Source organism: Trichosurus vulpecula, chromosome 1, assembly GCF_011100635.1.
Source record: "Trichosurus vulpecula isolate mTriVul1 chromosome 1, mTriVul1.pri, whole genome shotgun sequence".
NCBI lineage: Eukaryota > Metazoa > Chordata > Mammalia > Diprotodontia > Phalangeridae > Trichosurus > Trichosurus vulpecula.
The window spans coordinates 128976927-128997994 of NC_050573.1; the positions used below are offsets into that span (position 1 = coordinate 128976927).

A 21068-nucleotide genomic window follows, 5' to 3' on the forward strand; every position below is an offset into this window, starting at 1 on the left:
AAAAAAAGAGCCTAGATATCATCTTCAAGGAAAGCTGCCCTGATATTCTAGAATCAGAGGGTAAAATAGAAATTGAAAAAATCCACCCATCACCTTCTGAAAAAGATCCCTAAAAGAAAACTCCTAGGAATATTGTTGCCTAATTCCAGAGTTCCTAGGCCAAGGAGAAAATATTGCAAGGCGCCAGAAAGAAACAATTTGAGTACTGTGGAAACACAATCAGAATAACACATGATCTAGTAGCTTCTACATTAAGGGATCAAAGGGCTTGGAATATGATATTCTGGAGGTCAATAGAGCTAGGATTAAAACCAAGAATCACCTACCCAGCAAAACTGAGTATCATGCTCCAAGGCAAAATATGGATTTTCAATAAAATAGAGGACTTTCAAGCTTTCTCTATCAACAGAACAGACCTGAGTAGAAAATTTGACTTTCAAACAGAAGAATCAAGAGAAGCATGAAAAAGTAAACAAGAAAGATAAATCATAAGGGACTTACTAAAGTTGAACTGTTTTGTTTACATTCCTAGATGGAAAGATGATGTGTGTAATTCATGAGACCTTTCTCAGTATTAGGGTAGTTGAAGGGAATATACATGTATATAGACAGAGGGCACAGGGTGAGTTGAATATGAAGGGATGATATCTAAAAAAAATAAAATCAAATTAAGGGATGAGGGAGGAATATATTGAGAGAGGGAGTAAGGGAGAGACAGAATGGGGTAAATTATGTAACATAAAAGTGGCAAGAAAAGCAGTTCTGTTGGAAGGGAAGATGGGGCAGGTGAGGGGGAATGAGTGAATCTTTCTCTCATTGGATTTGACTTGAGGAGGGAACATACACACTCAATTGGGTTTCTTACCCCACAGGAAAGTAGGGGGAAGGGGATCAGAAAGGGGGGAATGATAGAAGGGAGGGCAGAGCAGGGGAGGAGGTAATCAAAAGCAAACACTTTTGAAAAGGGACCAGGTCAAGGGAGAAAATTGAATAAAGGGGAACAGGATAGGATGGAGAGAAATATAGTTAGTCTTTCACAACAGGATTATTGTAGAAATGTTTTGCATAATGATACATGTGTGGTCTATGTTGAATTACTTGCCTTCTTTAGGGAGGGTGGATGGGAAGGGAAAAACGGAGAGAATTTGGAACTCAAAAGTTTTAAAAGCAGATGCTCAAAAAAGAGTTGGTTTTGCATGCAACTGGGAAATAAGATATACAAGCATTGAGGCATAGAAATTTATCTTGCCCTACAAGAAAGTAAGGGGAAAGGGGATGGGGGTGAGTGGGATGACAGAAGGGAGGGCTGACTAGGGAATGAGGCAATCGGAATATATGCCCTCTTGGATTGAGGGGGAGGGTAGAAATGGGGAGAAAATTTGTAACTCAAAATCTTGTGGAAATCAATGTTGAAAACTAAAATATTAAATAATAAAATACAAAAAAGAAAAGATTAAAAAACAAAACTTTTTAATTTTCTTATTATTTTACAAAACAGAGTAATTATTCTATAGCAAAATAAAAGCAAAAGACCATGTGCTTGTTTCACTTTAATTTTCTGTGTCCCAGCTTTCTTACCTATAAAATGCAAGGATATGTGTGGTTTACATGACCTCTAAGGTTAATAAGGCCCAGAGTTCAAATATGGCCTCAGATACTTACTAGCTATGTGACCCTGGACAAGTCATTTAATTTTATTTGCCTCAGTTTCTTCATCTGTAAAATGAGCTGGAAAAGGAAATGGCAAATATTCCAGTATCTCTGCCAAGAAAACCCCGAATGGCATCAAGAATAGATGGACAAAACTGAAAAAATGACTTAACTGAAGGTCCATAGCAGCTCTAAATCTATGATCCTATATTCTTTTCATTCTGCAATTCAATTTAATAAGCATTTATTAAGTCCCTTCTTTATATGGGGCACTATGCCAGGATCTGGCAACAGAGGAACAGAAACAAATCAGTCATTGTCTTCAAGTAGCTTACCCTTCAGGCTTTACCACCTAATATATTCACAACCTATTATACATTAAACACTTCTAATATTTTTCAATAAGGGGATTATTCTAAAAACTACAACTGTAACCAGACAATTAATTTTCCATCATTTCTCTAATCGTAGCTAAGCTGTGGCAGAGGAGAGTCAGAAGTCAAAGTCTGTGAATTTGTCATGGGGTCACAAATAGTGTGCCTGAATATCTGGATTCGTATTTCCAATACTTTGATTCTAGGGGTCATAGGATCTTAACAAAATTAACAGATTAAGCAGAAAATCCAAGTAATCAAGCAGAAAAGTGTTCTGTGTCCAAATAGCTACAATATAGCCAACACTATTACATTAGTTTTGGAGACCAGCACTTTCTTACACCGCACTAATCACAGAGATATGGAGACTGACCTTAGCATTTTAGACCCATAGAAATTTGAAAGTCTGATTTTTTGCTTATAGATTTGCCCATTATGTCAGATAATCATGAATAATTTTAAAGCCAGAGTCTTCTTCAAAGTGCCTTCCTGAGGTGCTCAGAGAAGCATATAATTCTTTCATACCATTTTGTTTCCCTAATGCATAGCTATCCTGGTGACCCATTAGTTCTTCTAGTTTAAGTACAGTCCCAAAGAGAGCCAAGCTGTGGATTCACTGTGCATGCCAGCCAATTAGCTTTGTTCTAGGCAATGGTCCAGAACAGGCTGCATTCCTTACTCTCGCCAGTTATCTTAGAGACATATGGTAATAATGAGAAGACTGAGAGAGAATATGACTGGATTGGGGCAATTTTACCACTGCTATTGAAGGCAACAAGTTGAATATAACCTAATGGAGGCAAGCCTGTAGAAGCACCTTCTTCCAGAAAGGTCAGAAAAACCATAGGGTTTGAAAGGGAAGATGTATCATCTGCATCACTATTCTGCCATTACTGAGTTTAACCATGGCAGGATGTGAATTGAGAGAATTGAGGTTTGTAATGTGTTCAATATTCCATTGCTTCTCTCCAATTATAGTTCAAGCAGACTTTTAAACATATGAAAAATCTTTGTCGGTCGCAAAAGTATTTTGACAGTCATTGGAATTTGACCTGGCCCAGAATACCTTGTTTACTTAAATAGTACTTTGTATTTACTATGTATGTGCTTTTATTTAATTACGGATAGTTCTTGCTTTATTAAATTCAACTTCATGACTTTATGTAAAAAAGTCTGAAAGAAATCGGCATTCCAAAAAAAAGAACAAACCATGTATGTTTACTGCATAGTATTGTGCAGTCTCTCTCTGTTCCTGCCTTTCTGCTAGGAGTTCTGAAGCTTCCTGTCTTCCTACCAAAAAACAAACAAATAAGTAAAAAAAAGAAAAACCCTAAAAATCCCCTCCAAGTGAAAGCAGAAGAACTGATGCACATGGAGAGACTAACGTACAAATCTCCAGTGCTGAGAGTAGACCTTTGTCCTTTTCTGCCCACCCACCCCCTTGTCCCACCCTGACTGTCTATCTTCCAGCAATGTGTGCTAGAGGTGCCCAGCCCTGCCTGTTACCAGTCCTCTCCTGTTGTTTTCATCCTCTTTGTGTCTGTGTCTGGCCCCTTGTGTCTATCCCCCCTTCCCTTCTTCTCTCTTCCCTTCAGGCCCTGACTTGGCTGACCCCAGAGCATGTGTTCTTCCTCCCGCTCTCTCTTCTCTTGTCTTCTGCCCAACGTGTCCTTGAACCTTGTGCAGCCCCTCTTCTGCCTGCCTCTCTTCCTCCCTTTTTCAATCCACAGGCAAATTCGCATTAAGTAAAAATCACTTTACATAGAGGTCTGTGAAGCAGTCCACTTATGTAAAGTGGGAACTGTCTGTATTTGTATACATCAATCAAGAAATATTTGCCAAGCCCCTCTATGTTCCAGATGCTGTTCTAGATTCTAGGAGCACAAATATAAAGAATGAAACGATCCTTATTTTCAAGGTGTTTACATTCTAAGGTGGCAGACAGTACATATAAGATATATACAGCACACATTACATGTACACACAGAGTAATTAAATACAAGGTAGTTTGGGAGTGAAGACACTACAAGTTAGAGAGATCAGGAAAACATTCATGCAGAAGATAGTCCTTGACCCATCTCAAAGAAAGAGAGATATTCTTGAAGCAGAGGTAAGGAGGGTACATACCAGACACAGAAGAAAAAAAAAAACCAGTGAAAAGGAATTAAGATAGAAAATGCAATGTTCTTTTTGAAGAACAGAGAGAAGGCTAGTTGAACAGGGTCATAGTGTTAGAGAGGGAGTTAGGACCAATGAAATTTGCAAAATAGGTTGAGGTCAGGTTGCGAAGGTCTTTAAAAATTAAAGAGAGCAGTTTTTATTTTACCCTAGAAGTAATAAGAAGTCACTGGAGGTGATTGACTAAAGGAGTAACATCATCAGATCTGTATGAAAATATGTCCATACAGACTGAAGTGTTGAGAGACTTTGGGCAAGGAGATTTAGGATGATAGCTTGAGGAGATGGTAGGATCTAATGTTGGCTCTTCTGAATATAGAGGAGATTTGGGTCTCTTTAAAAGCCTACAGGAAGGAAGTGAAGTAGATTTGAGATAGATATAGAAGATTGAGGACGCATGTATATGTACATTGAGAGGCAGCTTGGTGCAGTTAAAAATGGGAAATTGTGTTGGAGTCAGAGAAACTGGATTCATATCAGGTCTTTGCTAATTAATGCCTATGTGATCTTTGAAAGTCACTTCATCTTTCTATGTTTCCTCGTCTATAAAATTCAAGGATTAAGCTAGAATTGTAGTGTCAAACTCAAATAGAAATGGAACCACAAAACCATATATAAGGATCACTGCAGCCACATAAACTTAAAAAATCACATTAATATTATCTGTGTTCTAACATATTTTAAGTACATATAAATTATATCTTAATCCAGTTAGATTTGAACTTGAGAATATTGCTGACATCCATGTGGCCAAGTAATTGACACCTCTGGGCTAGATGAATACTAAGGTCCAGTCTTGAAGTAATAATATAATGATATCTCATTAACAATAAAACTAATGATGATGGCGATAGTCATAACACTAGCTAACATTTATATAGCACTTTCAGGTTTGCAGAGCATTGTGTGTGTATGTGTGTGTGTGTGTGTGTGTGTGTGTGTGTGTAATTTTCTTTTTCCTCACAACTCTTGAAGGGACTATTATTAATCCCAATTTGCAGATAAGGAAAGAGACTAAAGAAGTTATGACTTCCCCAGGTTTTTACAACTTGTTAGTGACTGAGGCAGGATTCAAATCTAGGTCTTCCTGACTCCAAGGCCAGTGTCTTAGATAGTATGCCCAATTGCTTTTCTTAAAAAGGTGTAACCTTTATCTCAAGGATAGAGACTGTTTCTTTTTGTCTTTTTATTGCAAGTGCTTTGCATGGTGTTTTACACAGAGTAAGCACTTATTAAATTAGGTAAACAGTAGAGGCAGCTAGGCAGCAAAATGGATAGGACACTTTACCTGGAATCAAGAACACCTGAGTTTGAATCATGCCTCAGACACTTAACTGGGTGAGTGACACTGGGCAAGTCACTTAATCTCAATCTGCTTATTTAGAACATCAATAAAATTAAGATAATAATAGCACACCTCCTAGGTTGTGGTAAGAATAAAATAAGATATTTGTAAAATGCTTTGTAACTTTTTAAGTTACATATAAATTCTAGCTGTTAATAAATGCTTGTTGGATGGAGTTGCCAGTTGATAAATGTCTATCTCTAAACCATCTTTCCCTTCCCACACAAATGGAGTTGCTAGTCATCTCCCATTATAAGCCTTCAGAAAAAGGAGCTGTTTAGTTCTATTCTCTGGCTTTTTTTTTAATGACGATTATTTTTAGACCTCTCACCCTTATTCATTTCCATGGCTGACTCAAAACAAAAAAGGTTATAGAATACCTGTATGCCCTGGATTTGTTTTCTACTGTGTTTTCAAGTTTCTTGTGAATGGCTTATTATGCTTTACCTTGCCTGTAATTGTAATACTGTAGGACCTTTGGGCATCCCAGACTTTAGATTGTTTATCTGCAAATGTTAATAAGGGTTTGCTTTGATTGTGCTTCATATAACAAACTTCTAAGAAACATCTTTTCATTGTTTTTAACAGCTGAAGATGCCTGTGGAGGCACAATGAGAGGATCCAGTGGCATAATTTCCAGCCCTAGTTTTCCTAATGAATATCATAACAATGCTGATTGCACATGGACAATTGTAGCTGAGCCTGGGGACACCATTTCACTCATATTTACAGATTTCCAAATGGAAGAGAAATATGATTACTTGGAAATAGAAGGTTCTGAGCCACCAACTATATGGTAAGTAACTGCTGGCAATTGACAGACATGCAGAGCATAGGTAGGGTCACTGATAGAAGTAAAGTATGGTCAGGGTTCTAGCTCACATGATTCTGGAAACATTGTTAGTGATAATTGGTAGAGCACATGGATGCAAGGAATGTAAAGAATAAATCCGGGCCTCTCTATGGTACTCTATCATTTAATTAAACTCGGTAATTATATGTACAATGACAGAAATACTAATATGGTTCTGACTATAATCTGTGCTTGTATTCATCAAGTTTAGTCCTTACTCCCTGGAAGCGTGATAATCCACTGCAGCAATTGGCTCCATGCATACGTTTCTATCAGACTGATCCTAGAACTGTTTTGTGCTAATGAGTCAATGTATACATGGTCTCAGCAGTTATTCCTCGTGTAATCAGATTGTAAGCTCCTAGAGGGCAGGGACTGTCTTTTGCCTCTTTTTGTATAACCAGAACTTAGCATAGTGCCTGACACATAGTAGGCACTTGCTAAATGTTCACTGATTGTAAGGCAAAAGCAGATTCCATCATATAATTTAATTAAGTCATTGATAATCATTAAACATGTTGATGGAAATTTGTGAACGATTGCTGTAGATGAGTATTTTGATTGATTTAATTAATGTACAACTGTAATGGATTTTCTATTGAAGTAAATCAATGTGGAGATTTTTGCAAGAATATCTGATGCTAAAATAATTATATTTTAAAAATTAGAAGCATTTCATATGGTTTCCTATCCTAACCTCAACATTACTAACACAGTACATTTTCTTCCACACCCTCTCCATACCAAACTTACGTATTTCTGTTTATGTAACCATACTTCTTCCAGTTTCTCATATTTCTAACCTGTATCATCCTTGATATCTTATTCTCCTCACTCTCCATAGCCAGTCAGCTGTGAAATCTTGCTTCTACATCAACAAGATATCTGCCATCCAATCCTGTCTGTCTACTCACACATCCATCTTAATTCAGATACTTACTCCTTTTTCCTGGATTAATGTAGAAGCCTCCTAACTGATGTCCTTGCTCCCATCTCGCTTCACTCAAATCCATCTTCTATTCAGTTGCCAAAAAGAAGAAAACTTTACTTAAGCACAGATCTGACCATGCAAGTCCCCTACTCAACAAACCCCATTGGCTCCCTACTGCCTTTAGAATAAAATACGAATTAATCTATTTTGGTTTTGAAAGTCTTCACTGTTTTGCCCATCTTGCCTTTCTGGCCTCATTATTCATCACATCTTTTCCATGTTCTATGGTCCAGCCACTGAGGTCTTCATTCTGTTCCTCACACAGGTAGGACCTATACCTTTTCATTAGTTTTGCTCAATTTGGAGAATGCTTTTCCTTTTCAACTTCACCTCATAGAACTCTCAAATTCCTTTAGGATGCAATTCAAGCACTACCCTCAGAAAGATACCTCTCCTGAATTCTCCCAATTATTAGTACCCTTCTTCAATAATTACCATTTTTACTATGTTATATTTACTTTGTATTTATCTTTCATATAAGGTTGAATGTAAGCTCCTTGAGAACGGATGTTGCATTTTTGTAATTGCGTCATAGGATTAGCTCAGTGACTTGACACATAGTGGGTGTTTAATCCATGTTTATTGGTCAGCTCAAATGTATAATGTTTTATATAGACTAATCACCATTTCACATGAAGATAACTAGTGGTGTTGATGCTGAAGAGATGGTAATAGAGATTACCTAGTGATAAATTCGAGAAATATCTGCATCTCCACAGGAGCTACTGAATGGAAATTTTGTTGAAGTTATTCAATAGATGGATTTGAATGGTGTTAAATGTATTCTTTCTTTTAAAGTGTTTTTTTTACAATTGTACTGAGATAAAATGTTAACTTCTTCATTCTTGCTCTCTTAATTCTGAACTAAAGTTGATATGGAAATTATAGATTGAAATGGTAACAAGATTCCCCTCCCCACTCAACCATCATTTTCTGTGAATATCCTTAAATGACATATTGCTCATTACATGAGTTGAGTCACTTTTATTAATGAACCATTAAATAAAATAACACATTAAAATGCTAATTGAATAATTGCCAATTTAGAGGAACAATTGTAAGGAACATTCTTCTTGGAATGTCAGTCACTTTTGTTGAATAGATTGATGCAGAAAAATACCATTCTATGCTAGGAAAAGTAGATTTGCAAAATCAAATTCAAATCTTTTAAGGTAGATTAATGCTCAATATGTAATGTCCTTTAGAATAGTGGCTGAGGTTGAATTCCTGGAACAGGGATTGACCAGTCAGGCAGGGTGTTCCTTATATTTGATGAAAAATTAGGTGCTATATGTCTTAGCATGTAATAAATAAATACCACACATATCAACTGGAAAGATCTATGTTTTATTAGCATATGGAACTTAAAAAGTAGGGAATTCTTCTGCTATGAATATCTCAAGTCATGATTGTTCAGCCCATCAGTAACTTAAAAGATGAAACCTTTGAAGTTTCCTGAGGTTCATGGAGGCTAACTAATATGTCTATGTTCTCATAGCTAGCTAAGTATGAGAGGCAGGATTTGAACTCCAAGTCAAGCATTTGATTTACTATTTAATGGTACTTCTTGAATAGCATGTAAAGAGGCAAAATATTTTTACAATAGAAAATATTTGTTAAGCTATATCAATATTACCTTGAACAGAAGAAAAGGTAAATAGCAACTTTGTCTAACCTAGTCCCATGACCCTATTTGAATTATGTACTTTGGGTCCAGTGTAACAGAGTTTGAAATTTTTGAAGATTTCCTGTTTCTTTGACTTTTTTTCTTCATGGAGAAGAATGAAGTAGCAAGGGGTTTTTGAATGCTCTAGGAGCTATTTATTTTTCAACCCCATTCACTTCTTTACTTTTTTTTTAATGTATTTTCCATATTATTTTCATTTTTTGTAATGCACATTTTGTATACGGTCTGATTATGTACTGTATTTTTTAAACTTTTTTATTAATATTCTTTTTTTAAATTGAGTTTTATGGTACTTTTTTACCAAAATGTAGTTTCCCTGATTATGTCTTTTAATGAGATCTATTTTTGCTTTTGTTTCATTTGAGATCACGATTGCTACCTTTTTTTTTTTTTACTTCAGCTGAAGTATATTAGATTCTACTACAGCCCTTTATTTTAACTTTATGTGCATCTTACTGTTTCAAGTGTGTCTCTTGTAGACATATTGTTGGATTCTGGTTTTTAATCCAGTGTATCTGCTTCCATTTTATGGGTAAGCTCATCTCATTCAAATTCACCTTTATAATTACTATGTATTTACCTCCATCCCATTTTCTTTCCCATTTATCCTTCTTTCTCTCTTTTTATCAAGTCTCTCCTCAAAAGTCTGTTCTGCTTCTAACCACTGCCTCCCTTAATCTTCCATCCCTTTTTTCACCCCCCCTTTTCCTTATTTCCCTTTTTTCTTAGTTCCATATTGGGTAAGATAGATTTCTATACTTAGCTGAATACATATATATCATCTTCCCTCTTTGAACCAATATCAGTGAAAGTGAGGATCAAGCATTGACCCAAGCCACATTTCCTTTTCCATTGTAAAAGCTCTTCCAACTACACTTCTTTTATGTGAGATAATTTTCCCCATTCTTCCTCTCCCATCCCCTTTCTCCCAGTGCATCCCTCCTTATCACTCCTGCATTTTTTTTGAGATTGTTCAAATATAATCAATTCACACTCATGCCCCCTGTCTAGGTACACACACACACACACACACACACACACACACACACAGAGTGAGAGGGAGAGAGAGAAATAGAGATGTGTATGTATATATGTGTCTGCATATGATTTTCCCATATAGTAATGTAAACAGTTTAACTTTATTTAGTACTTTATGATATGCTTTCTCTTTATATTTACCTTTTTAAGGTTCTCTTGAATCTTGTGTTTCAATGTCAAATTTTCTATTCAGCTCTAATCTTTCCATCAGGAATGCTTGAAAGTCCTCTATTTCATTAAATATCCATTTTTTTCTCCTGAAATCTTATACTCAGTTTTTCTGGGTAGGTTATTCTTGGCAATACTAATTCCTTTGCTTTATACAATATAATATTCTAAGCCCTCCTCTTTAATGCAAAAGCCCCTAAGTCTTTGTGATCCTAATTATGGCTCTATAATACTTGAATTGTTTCTGTCTAGCTGATTATAGTATTTTTTCCTTGACCTGAGAGTTCTGGAATTCAGCTACAATACTCTTGATCTCTTCCAGGAGTTGGTCAATTTCTACTTCACCTTCTGAATCTAAGATATCAGAGCAATTTTCTTTTATAACTTCTTGAAATATGATGTCTAGGTTCTTTTTTGATTGTGGTTTTTGGGTAGTCTAGTTCTTAAATTATCTTATCTCAATTGGTTTTCCAGTTCATTTATTTTTCTGATGATATGTCCTACATTTTCTACTATTTTTTCATTCTTTTGAATTTGTTTTATTGTTTCTTGACATCTTATAGAATCATTATCTTCCACTTGCCTAATTCTGCTTTTTAAGGAATTATTTTCTTCAGCAAGCTTTTGTACCTCTTTTATCATTTTGTCAATTCTGCTTTCTAGGAAGTTCTTTTCTTCATTATTTTTTGTGCCTCTTTTACCAAGCTGTTAATTCTATTTTCATAATTTTCTTGTATCACTCTCTTTTTCCCCTATTGTTTTTGTCACTACTCTTTTTCTTTAACTCTTCTAATAACTCCTGTTGGGCTTGTGTTCAATTAGCATTTTTCTTTGAGGCTTTGCTTATAGTTTTTTGCATGATATTCTCTTCCTCTAAGTTTGTGTCTTGTTCTTCTCTACTACCCTAATAGTTGTTCATGGTCAGGTTATGTTTTTAGTGTGTGGTTTGCTCTTTTTTTTCCAGTCTATTTCTTGAGTTTGAACTTTATATTCAAATATGGCCCCTGTTTCCTTGTGATGATTACAAGTGCTCCCCTCTGCCTGGAAATACAACTCAGAACTGCCTATGGGCAATAAAGTTGTCATACTGTGTCAAGTCCTGCACCCGGTGTCAGCTCAGGGTCCCCTTAACCTCTTTTTGATTAATTATCTGACTACCTTACCACCTCTGGACTGAGAGCTTCTGAAGTTACTGCTATTGCTGTCACAGCCTGGTGTTAACAGACCTTTCCTGCTAACCTCCTTAGTTGTCTTGGACTGGAAAAATAACTTACATTGACATTTTTTTGGCTATGCTACTCCAGAAATGATTTGATGCACTATTTTAAAGTTGTTTGAAGGGGAATGTTAAAAACATTCTGCTGAGTTGTTGCCTCTATTCCACCATCTTCACTTTCCTCCCTCCCCTCCCCTATTCACTGCTTTTTAAAGCAGAGCTACATAAACCAAGGTCCTAAATAAGAATAAATGGGAGCACAGAAAGTTTCGATGCTTTGCCCATGTTTACACAGGTGTATATGATTGTAAGGTATAACCAAAACAATTCTCTAATACACTGTCCAGATTTTCTTCTGTTCCACTGTATTCTGTGTTGAGCAGATCACATCTGTAGTAATGCGGTCAATTCCAGACACTACATTTTAGGGTGGGTCTTGACAACACTCTTTGCTAGCATTGATATAGTGCTTTAAATCTGTGAGATGCTTTTCACAGATTACCTCACTGATTCTCACAACAACCCTGTGAGGTATGTGCTATTACTATCTCTATTTTACAGACGAGGACCCTGAGGCTAGTGTCTGAGGTGGGACGTGCGTGCAGGTCTTGCTGTCTCAAAGGCAAACCTTTTATTATACTGCCTCATATTATTTCCTCTCTCACAAACTCATAAATTCTGTGAAGGCAGCAGGATGGAGGAGAAAGAATACTGGATCTGGAGACAAAATACTAGAGTTTCAATTGAAGCTCTGATACTTAGTTTCTGAATTTGGCTAAGACACTTCTCTGAAACTCAGTTTTCTCATAAAATAAGAGAATCCCTTTCATCTTTTGAACTTATGATACTATGAATTTTACTCAAAGGAAAAGGAAATGCTCCTACCATTACAGCCAATTATGCTGTCCCACTCTCCCTGTAGTATTTTATGCATGATAATGCTCAGTACTATGCTACCAAAGCATAACATATAGATAGCTGTCTCCAGAGTTAGGATGACCTGGGTTCAAATTCTGCCTCAGATACATTCTGGCTGTGTGACTGTGTAAGTGACTTACCATAAAACTCTCTGAATCTATAAACTGTGTAGAGGTACTGATATACATTGGTAGAGGAAGTAGTCTCATTTGAAGTTTGTTTTACAAATGAAACCACAGGTCCAGTCAAAAACAAAAACAAAGTTTATTATTATCTGGGTCAAATAAATTCCATTCTGATATACTGACTGGTATCTATATTGTTGATACATAGCAACAGTTAAACATAGAAAGATGGAACTTAGAAATTAAAAAAAAACAATTTAAAATGTTTTAAGGATTTTTTGGCAGGTTAGGGGAAGGAATAATTGTTAGATATATGCTTAGCAAACAATTAAAGTGCAACTAATGTAGTATATTTGTTCTTCACTTTTCCCTGTAGTATACACAATTTTTTCACATGATTATTCCTTTGCTCCATTGCCTGCTGCACTCCAATGCACAAAGAACTCTTTAATTTCATCCCTAGTTCACTGTTTTCAAGTGTAGCAATAATTGACAACATCTGTGGCATTATCAGGATGGTAATTTCAGAAAGGGGTGTATAGGGTGCCAAGGTGGACTAGCATCTTTGGTATAAGGGCTTGCTGAGCCCATTTCAAGGCTGCTCATCCACCTTTGGTGTCTCCCTGACACTCAACTCTCACCTGTGGCTCCAATAGCATGCACAGCAAACACACCTCAGTAAAACTGTATCTGCAGATGGGCTAATAAACAAGGTTGTGGTTAACTGACAGGCCTCAAAACTTAGTGAAGTAGGGAGATGTCAACCCCAAGCAAGTGAAGACTACCCCTGGAAGAATGAGTGGATGAGAACAATTTGTTCCAATAGCCATGAAAGAAGCTGAAGTAGGCATTGTGGAATGCTTAGAGCTCGGTCAGGCAGCGAAGACACCAAGGTCATCTACTACATTCTGAGGCTATCATCAGTCATCTTGACTTTTATTTTGCCACTGAACTTTGATGACAATGGAAGAGAGAATGAGGCTGATGATTTTGTGTAACTCTGCCTCACTTAAATTCAATTCATGCACAAGTCAAGTCATTACCCTGTGATATCATCAGTCCTCTTAGAAAATGAAGGACAAACAACAATTTTAGAAAAGTCAGCATTTTATAGTTTGCTCATTTTTCCAGCCTGTTTCTTAACTTTGAACTTTATGTTAAAGTTGGGCTTTGCTCACCTGGGCATGGGGGGTCACTATCCCAAGCTTCAAGCTTTTTCATGTTGCTGTGTTCAGAGCTAGTTCTGAGGGTCTGCAAGCTTTTTGGTGCTTCCAAAGTAGTGTGAGCCTGGGAGAGATGTGGTTACTGTTCTTTGCATCTGTAGTATGGTTTTTTTTTTAACCAGGAAGGGCCTCTGCTTCGCTGTAGCCGTATGCATTAGCGTCCTCTTTGCCTTAGAACTATGACCAGGGCCCCCTACTCCCTTATGACTCATCCCTGCCCCCAACCCCTCATGCTCCTCTCCATCCTCAAATGGTGACTCAGAACTGCATACGGGTGATAAAGTTGCCAATCAGTGCCAGTGTCAACAAAGGGTCTCCTATAATATTTTTCTGACCGATTGTACAACCCCCTTAACATATCTGGACTGAGAGCTCCCCAAGTTGCTATTTCTGCCTTTGTGCATGTCTTGGGGGTGGGGTTCCACCTCAGTGTCACAAACCTCTTCTGCTGATCATCTAAATTTTCTTAGCCCAGAAAAATGTCTCACCCTGAACTTTTGTTGGCTCTACTATTCCAAAATTTGATTTAAGGAGGTATTTAAAGTTGTTTAGAGGAAAATGTTGGGAGAGTTCTCCTGGGTTGCAGCTAATCTCCATTTTAGCTACAGCTCCTTTAGAAAAGTCATATTTTAACACTACAAGTAGCTGCTATTGCAACTTTCACAGCTTCAGTGCTTGATGTTATCTGAGTAATATCTTACCACCATTTTCTCACCCTCTATTCTTCTTCCTAACCAATTTACCCTCCAAAACAACTGTGAAAAGTAGAATTAGCACAGCAGATTATATAAAAGAATTGACATAAGAAGATATTGATTCAAATATTGCATTTAAATACTTGAGTGACCTTAGGCAAATCACTTAACATCTCCTAGTGACAGCTCCTCTTCTTTAAAATGAGAGAATTGGGCTATGCGATCTCTAAGTGCCTTCCATCTCTAAATCTATGATCACATACACACATATACACATACACACACATATACATATACATATATAATTTAGGCAAATTGATTGACTCATGGTGAGCCAGCCTCAGTCTCTACTTAAAGCTTCAATTCTATTTCAAAAACAAGCTATTGGACACATCAAAAGTATTATCCCAGAGATATTTTAACTTTACTTATGTCCCAAATGCAACGTTATCTTTCCTTCCAAACCCACTCCTCTCAAATACTTCTCTATTTCTATCAAACCCACCATCCCTCTTTGAGTATCCTAGGTCTGTGACACTGGTATTATCTTCTCTTACCCTCATCCCACATATCAAATCAGTTGCCAAATACTGCTACCTAGAGAATTTCTAATATGATTTTTCTCTTCATTTATATAGTCACCTTCTTAATTCAGCACTTCATTATCTCTCACCTAATTGGGTGAGAGCCCTAATTGGGCTCTCTAACTCAAGACTCCCCACTCCAATCCATCTTCCACATGGCTACCAAAATGACTTTCCATAAGTCAGACTCTGACCATATCATTCCCCTTCTCAATCAACTCCATGCTTCCTTTTCCTAAATGATAAAATGTAGAAACCTCTAGATAGCTTGCAAAGCCCTTCATATTACATGGCCTCATTACATGCTCCTCCCTCTCCTGTATTCCACAATTCCATGCATACTGACCTTCTTTCTATTCCACACCCATGATACTCCAGCTTCCATCTCTGTGCCTTTTGGTTGGCACTCCTTCCTTACATCTGCCCTACCCATGAACAATAAATATTACTTCAATTATTTAAATCTGAATTTATTCGTATAAAAAAGTATTTTATATTTATGTTCATATGGTTCCTGTGTCTGTTTTCACAGGTATATGCTCTGGTATTTTATACTGTCTAGGTATTTTAAGTGGTCTAAAATGATTTTGAATAACATTGCTGACATATAGTGCAGACTCTATTTTTCATTTTTTATTAATTCTATTTTAACTTTAACATCATGATTACTATCCCTGCTTTTTTTTACCTACTCTATTCTACTCCTGCCCTTTATTTTATCTTTTTTATATCTCTCATTTTTATAATGTTTCCTGAAAGAAACATATTGTTCAATTCAAACTTTTAATCAGCTATCCATTTCCATTTATTGGTAAATTCATTCCATTCACATTCTAAGCTACAATTACTTATGTATTTTCCTTCTTCCTATTTTTCCTCACTATATTTTTCATCCTACTCGTGCTCTCCTCATTCCTCTGCTTTACTTCTGCTTGCTCCCTTGATCTCCTATTCCTTAATCTCCCCACCCCTCTAAAAGTCTCTCCCTTATCCTTTCCCCACACCCTATCCCTACCCTCTTTAAGTCAATGCTGATGAGGGTAGAGTTCCAGCACTTCCCACCCTCCCCCCTATTAAATTCTTCTCTATCAATTTTTCCTTTTATGCCTCATTTGTAAGAGATAATTACTCCTTTGTATCTCTCCCTATACAGTTTTTTTAGGCTTACTCCATCCTACCTACCTCAGACTATGCCTTTCTTTCAAGCTGCCTAAATTATGATGAAAATCATAAGAGTACTGCTAATACATATGAAATAAACAATTTAACCTTATTGAGTCCTTTATAATTGGTCTTTAATGTTAACCTTATATTTCTCTCGGATGTTACATGTCAAATTTTCCCTTAAGTTCTGGGGCTTTTGTCATAAAACCTGAAAGTCTTTAAGTTCATTAAGTGTTTATTTTTTTTTCTTCAGGATTATACTTAACTTTGCTTAGTAAGTTACTGTTGGTTGTAACCCCAGCTCTTTTACTCCATGGAATATAGTATTCCAAAACCTACAGTCCTTCAACATAGTAGCTATTAGGTCTTCTGTAATCCTTACTGTAGCTCCATGATATTTAAATTGTTTTTTTCCTTGTTGCTTCTAATATTTCCTCCTTAACCTGGGAGCACTGAAAATTGGCTATGACATTTCTGTAAGTCTTCCCCCTGGAATCTCTTTCAGACAGCAATCAGTGGATTTTTTTCTATTTGTGCTTTGCCTTCTTGTTCTAGAACTTCAGGGCAATTTTCCTTGATAATTTCTTGTAATATTGTATCAAGATATTTTTTATTGTAATCTTCATTTAGTTTGACTATTCTTATGTTATTTCTCCTTGATCTGTTCTCTAAGTTAGTTGTTTGTCTGATGAGATGTTTCACTTTCTCTTCTATTTTTTATTCTTTTGATATTGTTTTATGATTTCTTAGTGTCTTAGAACATAATTAGCTTTCCCTTGCCCAATTCTAATTTTCAAGGAATTATTTTCCTTAAGTTTTTGATTCTGTATTTCAAGTTGGTTGACTTTCTTTTCATAATTTTCCTGATTTTCTTGGATTGCTCTTTTTTTATTTTTCCTCAAACTCTCTTATTTGATTTTTAGTCCTTTTTAAGTTCTACCAAGAACTCTTTTTTGTGCTTGGCACCACTTGATGTTTCTCATTGAAAAAGGAGTGGCTTTTTAAAACTCCATTATCTTCCTCTGAATATGAACCCCAGATCTTCTCTATCCTCATAGTAACTATCTATGGTTGTGTTCTTTTCTTTTGTTGACTCATTTTTATTTATTTATTTTTTGTTTTATTCTGTTTTTAGCAGCTATTCATGTAATCAAGTTGTAGTCTCAAGGTATGGGGAATGATGCTCCATGGCTCAGGTCCTTATGTTATTTTCTGAGGTCTGTCTGGGGGCCCAACCTTGGGCTCTCCTCTCTACTCTTAAGCTATGGCTGTCCTGCAAATGATCTTGTTCCCTATGGTCCCTCCAGTGGTTGCAAACTACAGCTGTCCTCTCTGCCCTGGAACTGAAACCAGGGACTCTGCTCTTCTGCAAGTACTCACAACCAACAGCATCCCTGCCCCTCACTACTGCACTCACCAGGTGTGTGCTACCTCCTTCTCCTGGAAGCCACAGCCCAGATGCATCTGGTCAGCACAGCTGTGCTTGGAGTCCCTCAGTAGTGGAAGGTCCTTTAGTCTTCTCCCACTCAGCTGTCAGATCCCCACACTGTCTGTGAAATGAAAGTTTCTAAGGCTAAGGCTGCCTCTCAACCCAGCTATCCCTAGAACTTGTTTGTTGATTCTGCAGAGTAGGCCTGGGGGTTTGTGCACTTCACTCAGGCTGAACTTCTGCCCCTGGAGGCTCAGTCTTTCATGGGATCTTCTCAAATTGTCTTAGAAGGACAACTCCTTTACCTCATTCTCATTTCTGCTGCTCTGAGGTGATGTTATGTCTTTTCTGTGGAGGAAATTCGGAGATCCAAATTTTTCTGACCTACTCTGCCATCTTCCAAGAATCCTCTCCCGATAAGATGTCTTCTCTATATTCATTTGGCTACTTTCTCAAAATAAATTTAAGTTTAGTAAAGAATAATCTATTTTCTTATCAATCAGAAGAGAAAGCAGTTTAACTCAATTCCATCAGGGACATTTGCTCCCATAAGTTATTGTTCTTTCTATTTTCTCTCCAAGACTGTGCTATGCATCTTGACTGATATCATGCATTTTTGTTCTTCACCGGAAGAAGGGAAAAAACAAACAACCAGGGGGCTTTAGTTGTCCTAGTGCCTCTTTGAAAGGTATGGTAAATATTTACATCAGAATCTGTCCCCTATTCTGCTTACAACACAGAGGAATGGCAGATCATTCAACATGAGAAAAAATAGATGCAAACAGTGGAGGGGAGTGAAATGTTTTAGGTGTCTGCTTAGATAAATCCCACTTGCTAATAATGATGATGATATGTTTAGTTATTTATTCACTTATTTACCAACCATCAATCCAGTTGTTCATTCATTCATACATTCATCTATCTATCCATTTATTTATTTGGTTTTTCATTTTGGATTAGATTTCTGACTTCATAGATGTGCTTAGCTCCTAATAAGGAAACTCCCTCAAACAATTAGGACCAGCACTTTCTGTGATGTTTAGAGTCTTAGTTACCTGGGTCACTGAAATGTTAGGTTACCTGACTTGCCTAGGGTTACACAGCCAATATGTGTCAGAGATGGTACTTAAATTCAGTTTTTCCTGACTCTGAGGCCAACTTTCTACCCTGCACTCCAAAATGCCAAGTATAATTAACTGCCATGGAAATATTTTGAAATACCTTTTCTAATGATGTTACATAACAGAAATGACAAATGCTGAAAAAATATTTGATTCACTGTGTAATAGAAAGTAGAAAACCTCTTGCAGCTACATTCATCCCTCTATGGTTTGGTCTGTGAAGATTCATTTACTGAGCTAGTATTTCTGATCCAAAATGTGTTTAGCACAGAAAACAAAATTACCCTCTCTCCTTTTGTCTACGTGGGGAGAATTTGGTGGAATTGATCAATCCTCCACATTTATTAAGCATTTGCCATGTGGCACCAGAAGTTGTGCTAAGTGGTAGGGAATATATGTTGATTCTAGAAGCAGAGAACCTGGCATAAGATTTTGGTTTCTGCCACTACCTAGCTATGTGGCTTTTGTCATTTTCACCTCTATGGACCTCTTTTTTCTCATCACTAAAATTAATGGATCAGAATTAAATTACTTTTAAATTTTCTTCTAACTCTTAATCCACCATCCTGTAAAATCAGATGATAATGCTTGACTGTCAAGCATTAATTTACATTAGCCTGATCAAATGGATTTCTTGGTAATAAGATGATGTATGTATGTATATGATGTATAAGAAACTTAACCCTAAAAGCTCACTTTGTTTATTCTAAAAAAAACTTGCATTGTTTTTACCTCATTTATGTAGAATAAAGTAGCAGGGAGCAGGCATTGAGAGTGCTATATAACTACATTATTGGATATTCCTAGAACTTGAAGCTTGCTTCTTCAAGAGCCAAAACATTTTTAAAATTACATTTTTAATGGAAATTATTCAGATTTACCAAACATCTCCCTGCTTTCTAAAATAAAATATACTGACCATGATTTAATCTATATTTGATGACTCAGTATCATCTTCGTAAAAATCAGTTATTTTACTGTGCTGTTTATAAAGAGGTCTTCAGGGCTTGTCTCCTATTCTATATGGCTTGAAATGATTATTCCTTTTTGACCTATGTATGTTTTTATCTATTTTTTCATATCTCCCCCCCCAACATCTTTTGGTGTTAGACTCTCATCTTTTTCTCATTATGGTTATTGTTCACTTCCCCTCTCCCCTTGCCTACCCCCAACCCATGCTGCCCCAGCCCTGTTTCTAATAGAGTATACTGGTAAAAATAGAAAACCAAATTTGTCAGAATTATATCAATAATAAAGAGTATATAAGTGGTGAGAGGAAGCCTTAGAGTATCTCCCATAAGTTATATAACATTCATTGTGGCTGCTCTGATACCATTGGCAGTGTTTTATAAAATTGGTATTGTCACATAAGTAAGTGGCTTCCAGGTAGTTAAATAGTTTTTGTAATATAGTACAGTATAGTTTCTATGTCTACTTTGTTGCATATGTTTTCCTATTAATAGGTTTTGATATATTTTGTTTTTATATATATATATATATATATATATATATATATGTTGTCTCCTCTGAAAAAAGGTAAGCTCTTTAAAGACAAGAATTGCTTCATTTTATTCATTTATTCATTCATTGTATCCTTCGTGCCTAGCACAGCTCCTGGCAATAAGTGTTTAAAGAGTGCATCAGGACAAAGAATAGCTAAATAAGGTACTATTGAACGATACTTTGTCCCTGGAAGATAAAAAGTCATATACTAATGTTCTATGTTATTTGTCATAATAGGCCTTGGCAGAAGAGATTTCTGTGGGGTTAGCTCAAAATTTATCCTGATTGTGTTAAAAAGTCAGGTGAACAAAAGGAAGCAATAATCCTGGATGCATGACATTCTAGACAAATTAAGATGATGAGAAGGATCATAGATTTAGGATGGTAGATTCAGAGCTAGAAGGGACCTTATAAGACAGTGAATACAACTAGTTCATTTAACAGATTAGGAAATTGAGGTACAATGACTTGCTTTGGGTCATCTAGCTGGTAATTATCTGAGGTGTGATTTAAACTCAGGGCTTCCAAACTCCCATTCCAGTGTTGTACCACTACTCCATGCTGCCTTTTCCTAGTAGATGAATTCTATGGTGTTGCCTATGGCACCCAGAGATTAAGTGACTCATCCAGAGTTACGTACCTAGGAAGTGTCAGAGGTAGGATTTGGACATGGGTTGTACTTACTCCAAGACTAGCGCTCCTCTACACTCCACTGTCTCTATGAAGGCCATACTCCAGTTGATTTGTCCCAGTACTGGGGATTCTCTGCCACACAAATTTATTGTGCCGTAGTGACTTTCACAGTT

General features: G+C 36.6%; 1 protein-coding gene across 3 annotated transcripts in view; it reads left to right on the top strand.

Annotated features, from left to right (window-relative positions):
• The window catches only part of CSMD3 (CUB and Sushi multiple domains 3), a 1625828-nt gene that overhangs the window by 498170 nt on the left and 1106590 nt on the right, over nucleotides 1-21068 (top strand). For all 3 annotated transcript variants that reach the window (XM_036758935.1, XM_036758944.1, XM_036758952.1), the window contains exon 5: nucleotides 6136-6343. In XM_036758935.1, coding sequence (XP_036614830.1) covers nucleotides 6136-6343 — 208 coding nt within the window. The remainder of the gene's footprint in view (nucleotides 1-6135; nucleotides 6344-21068) is intronic.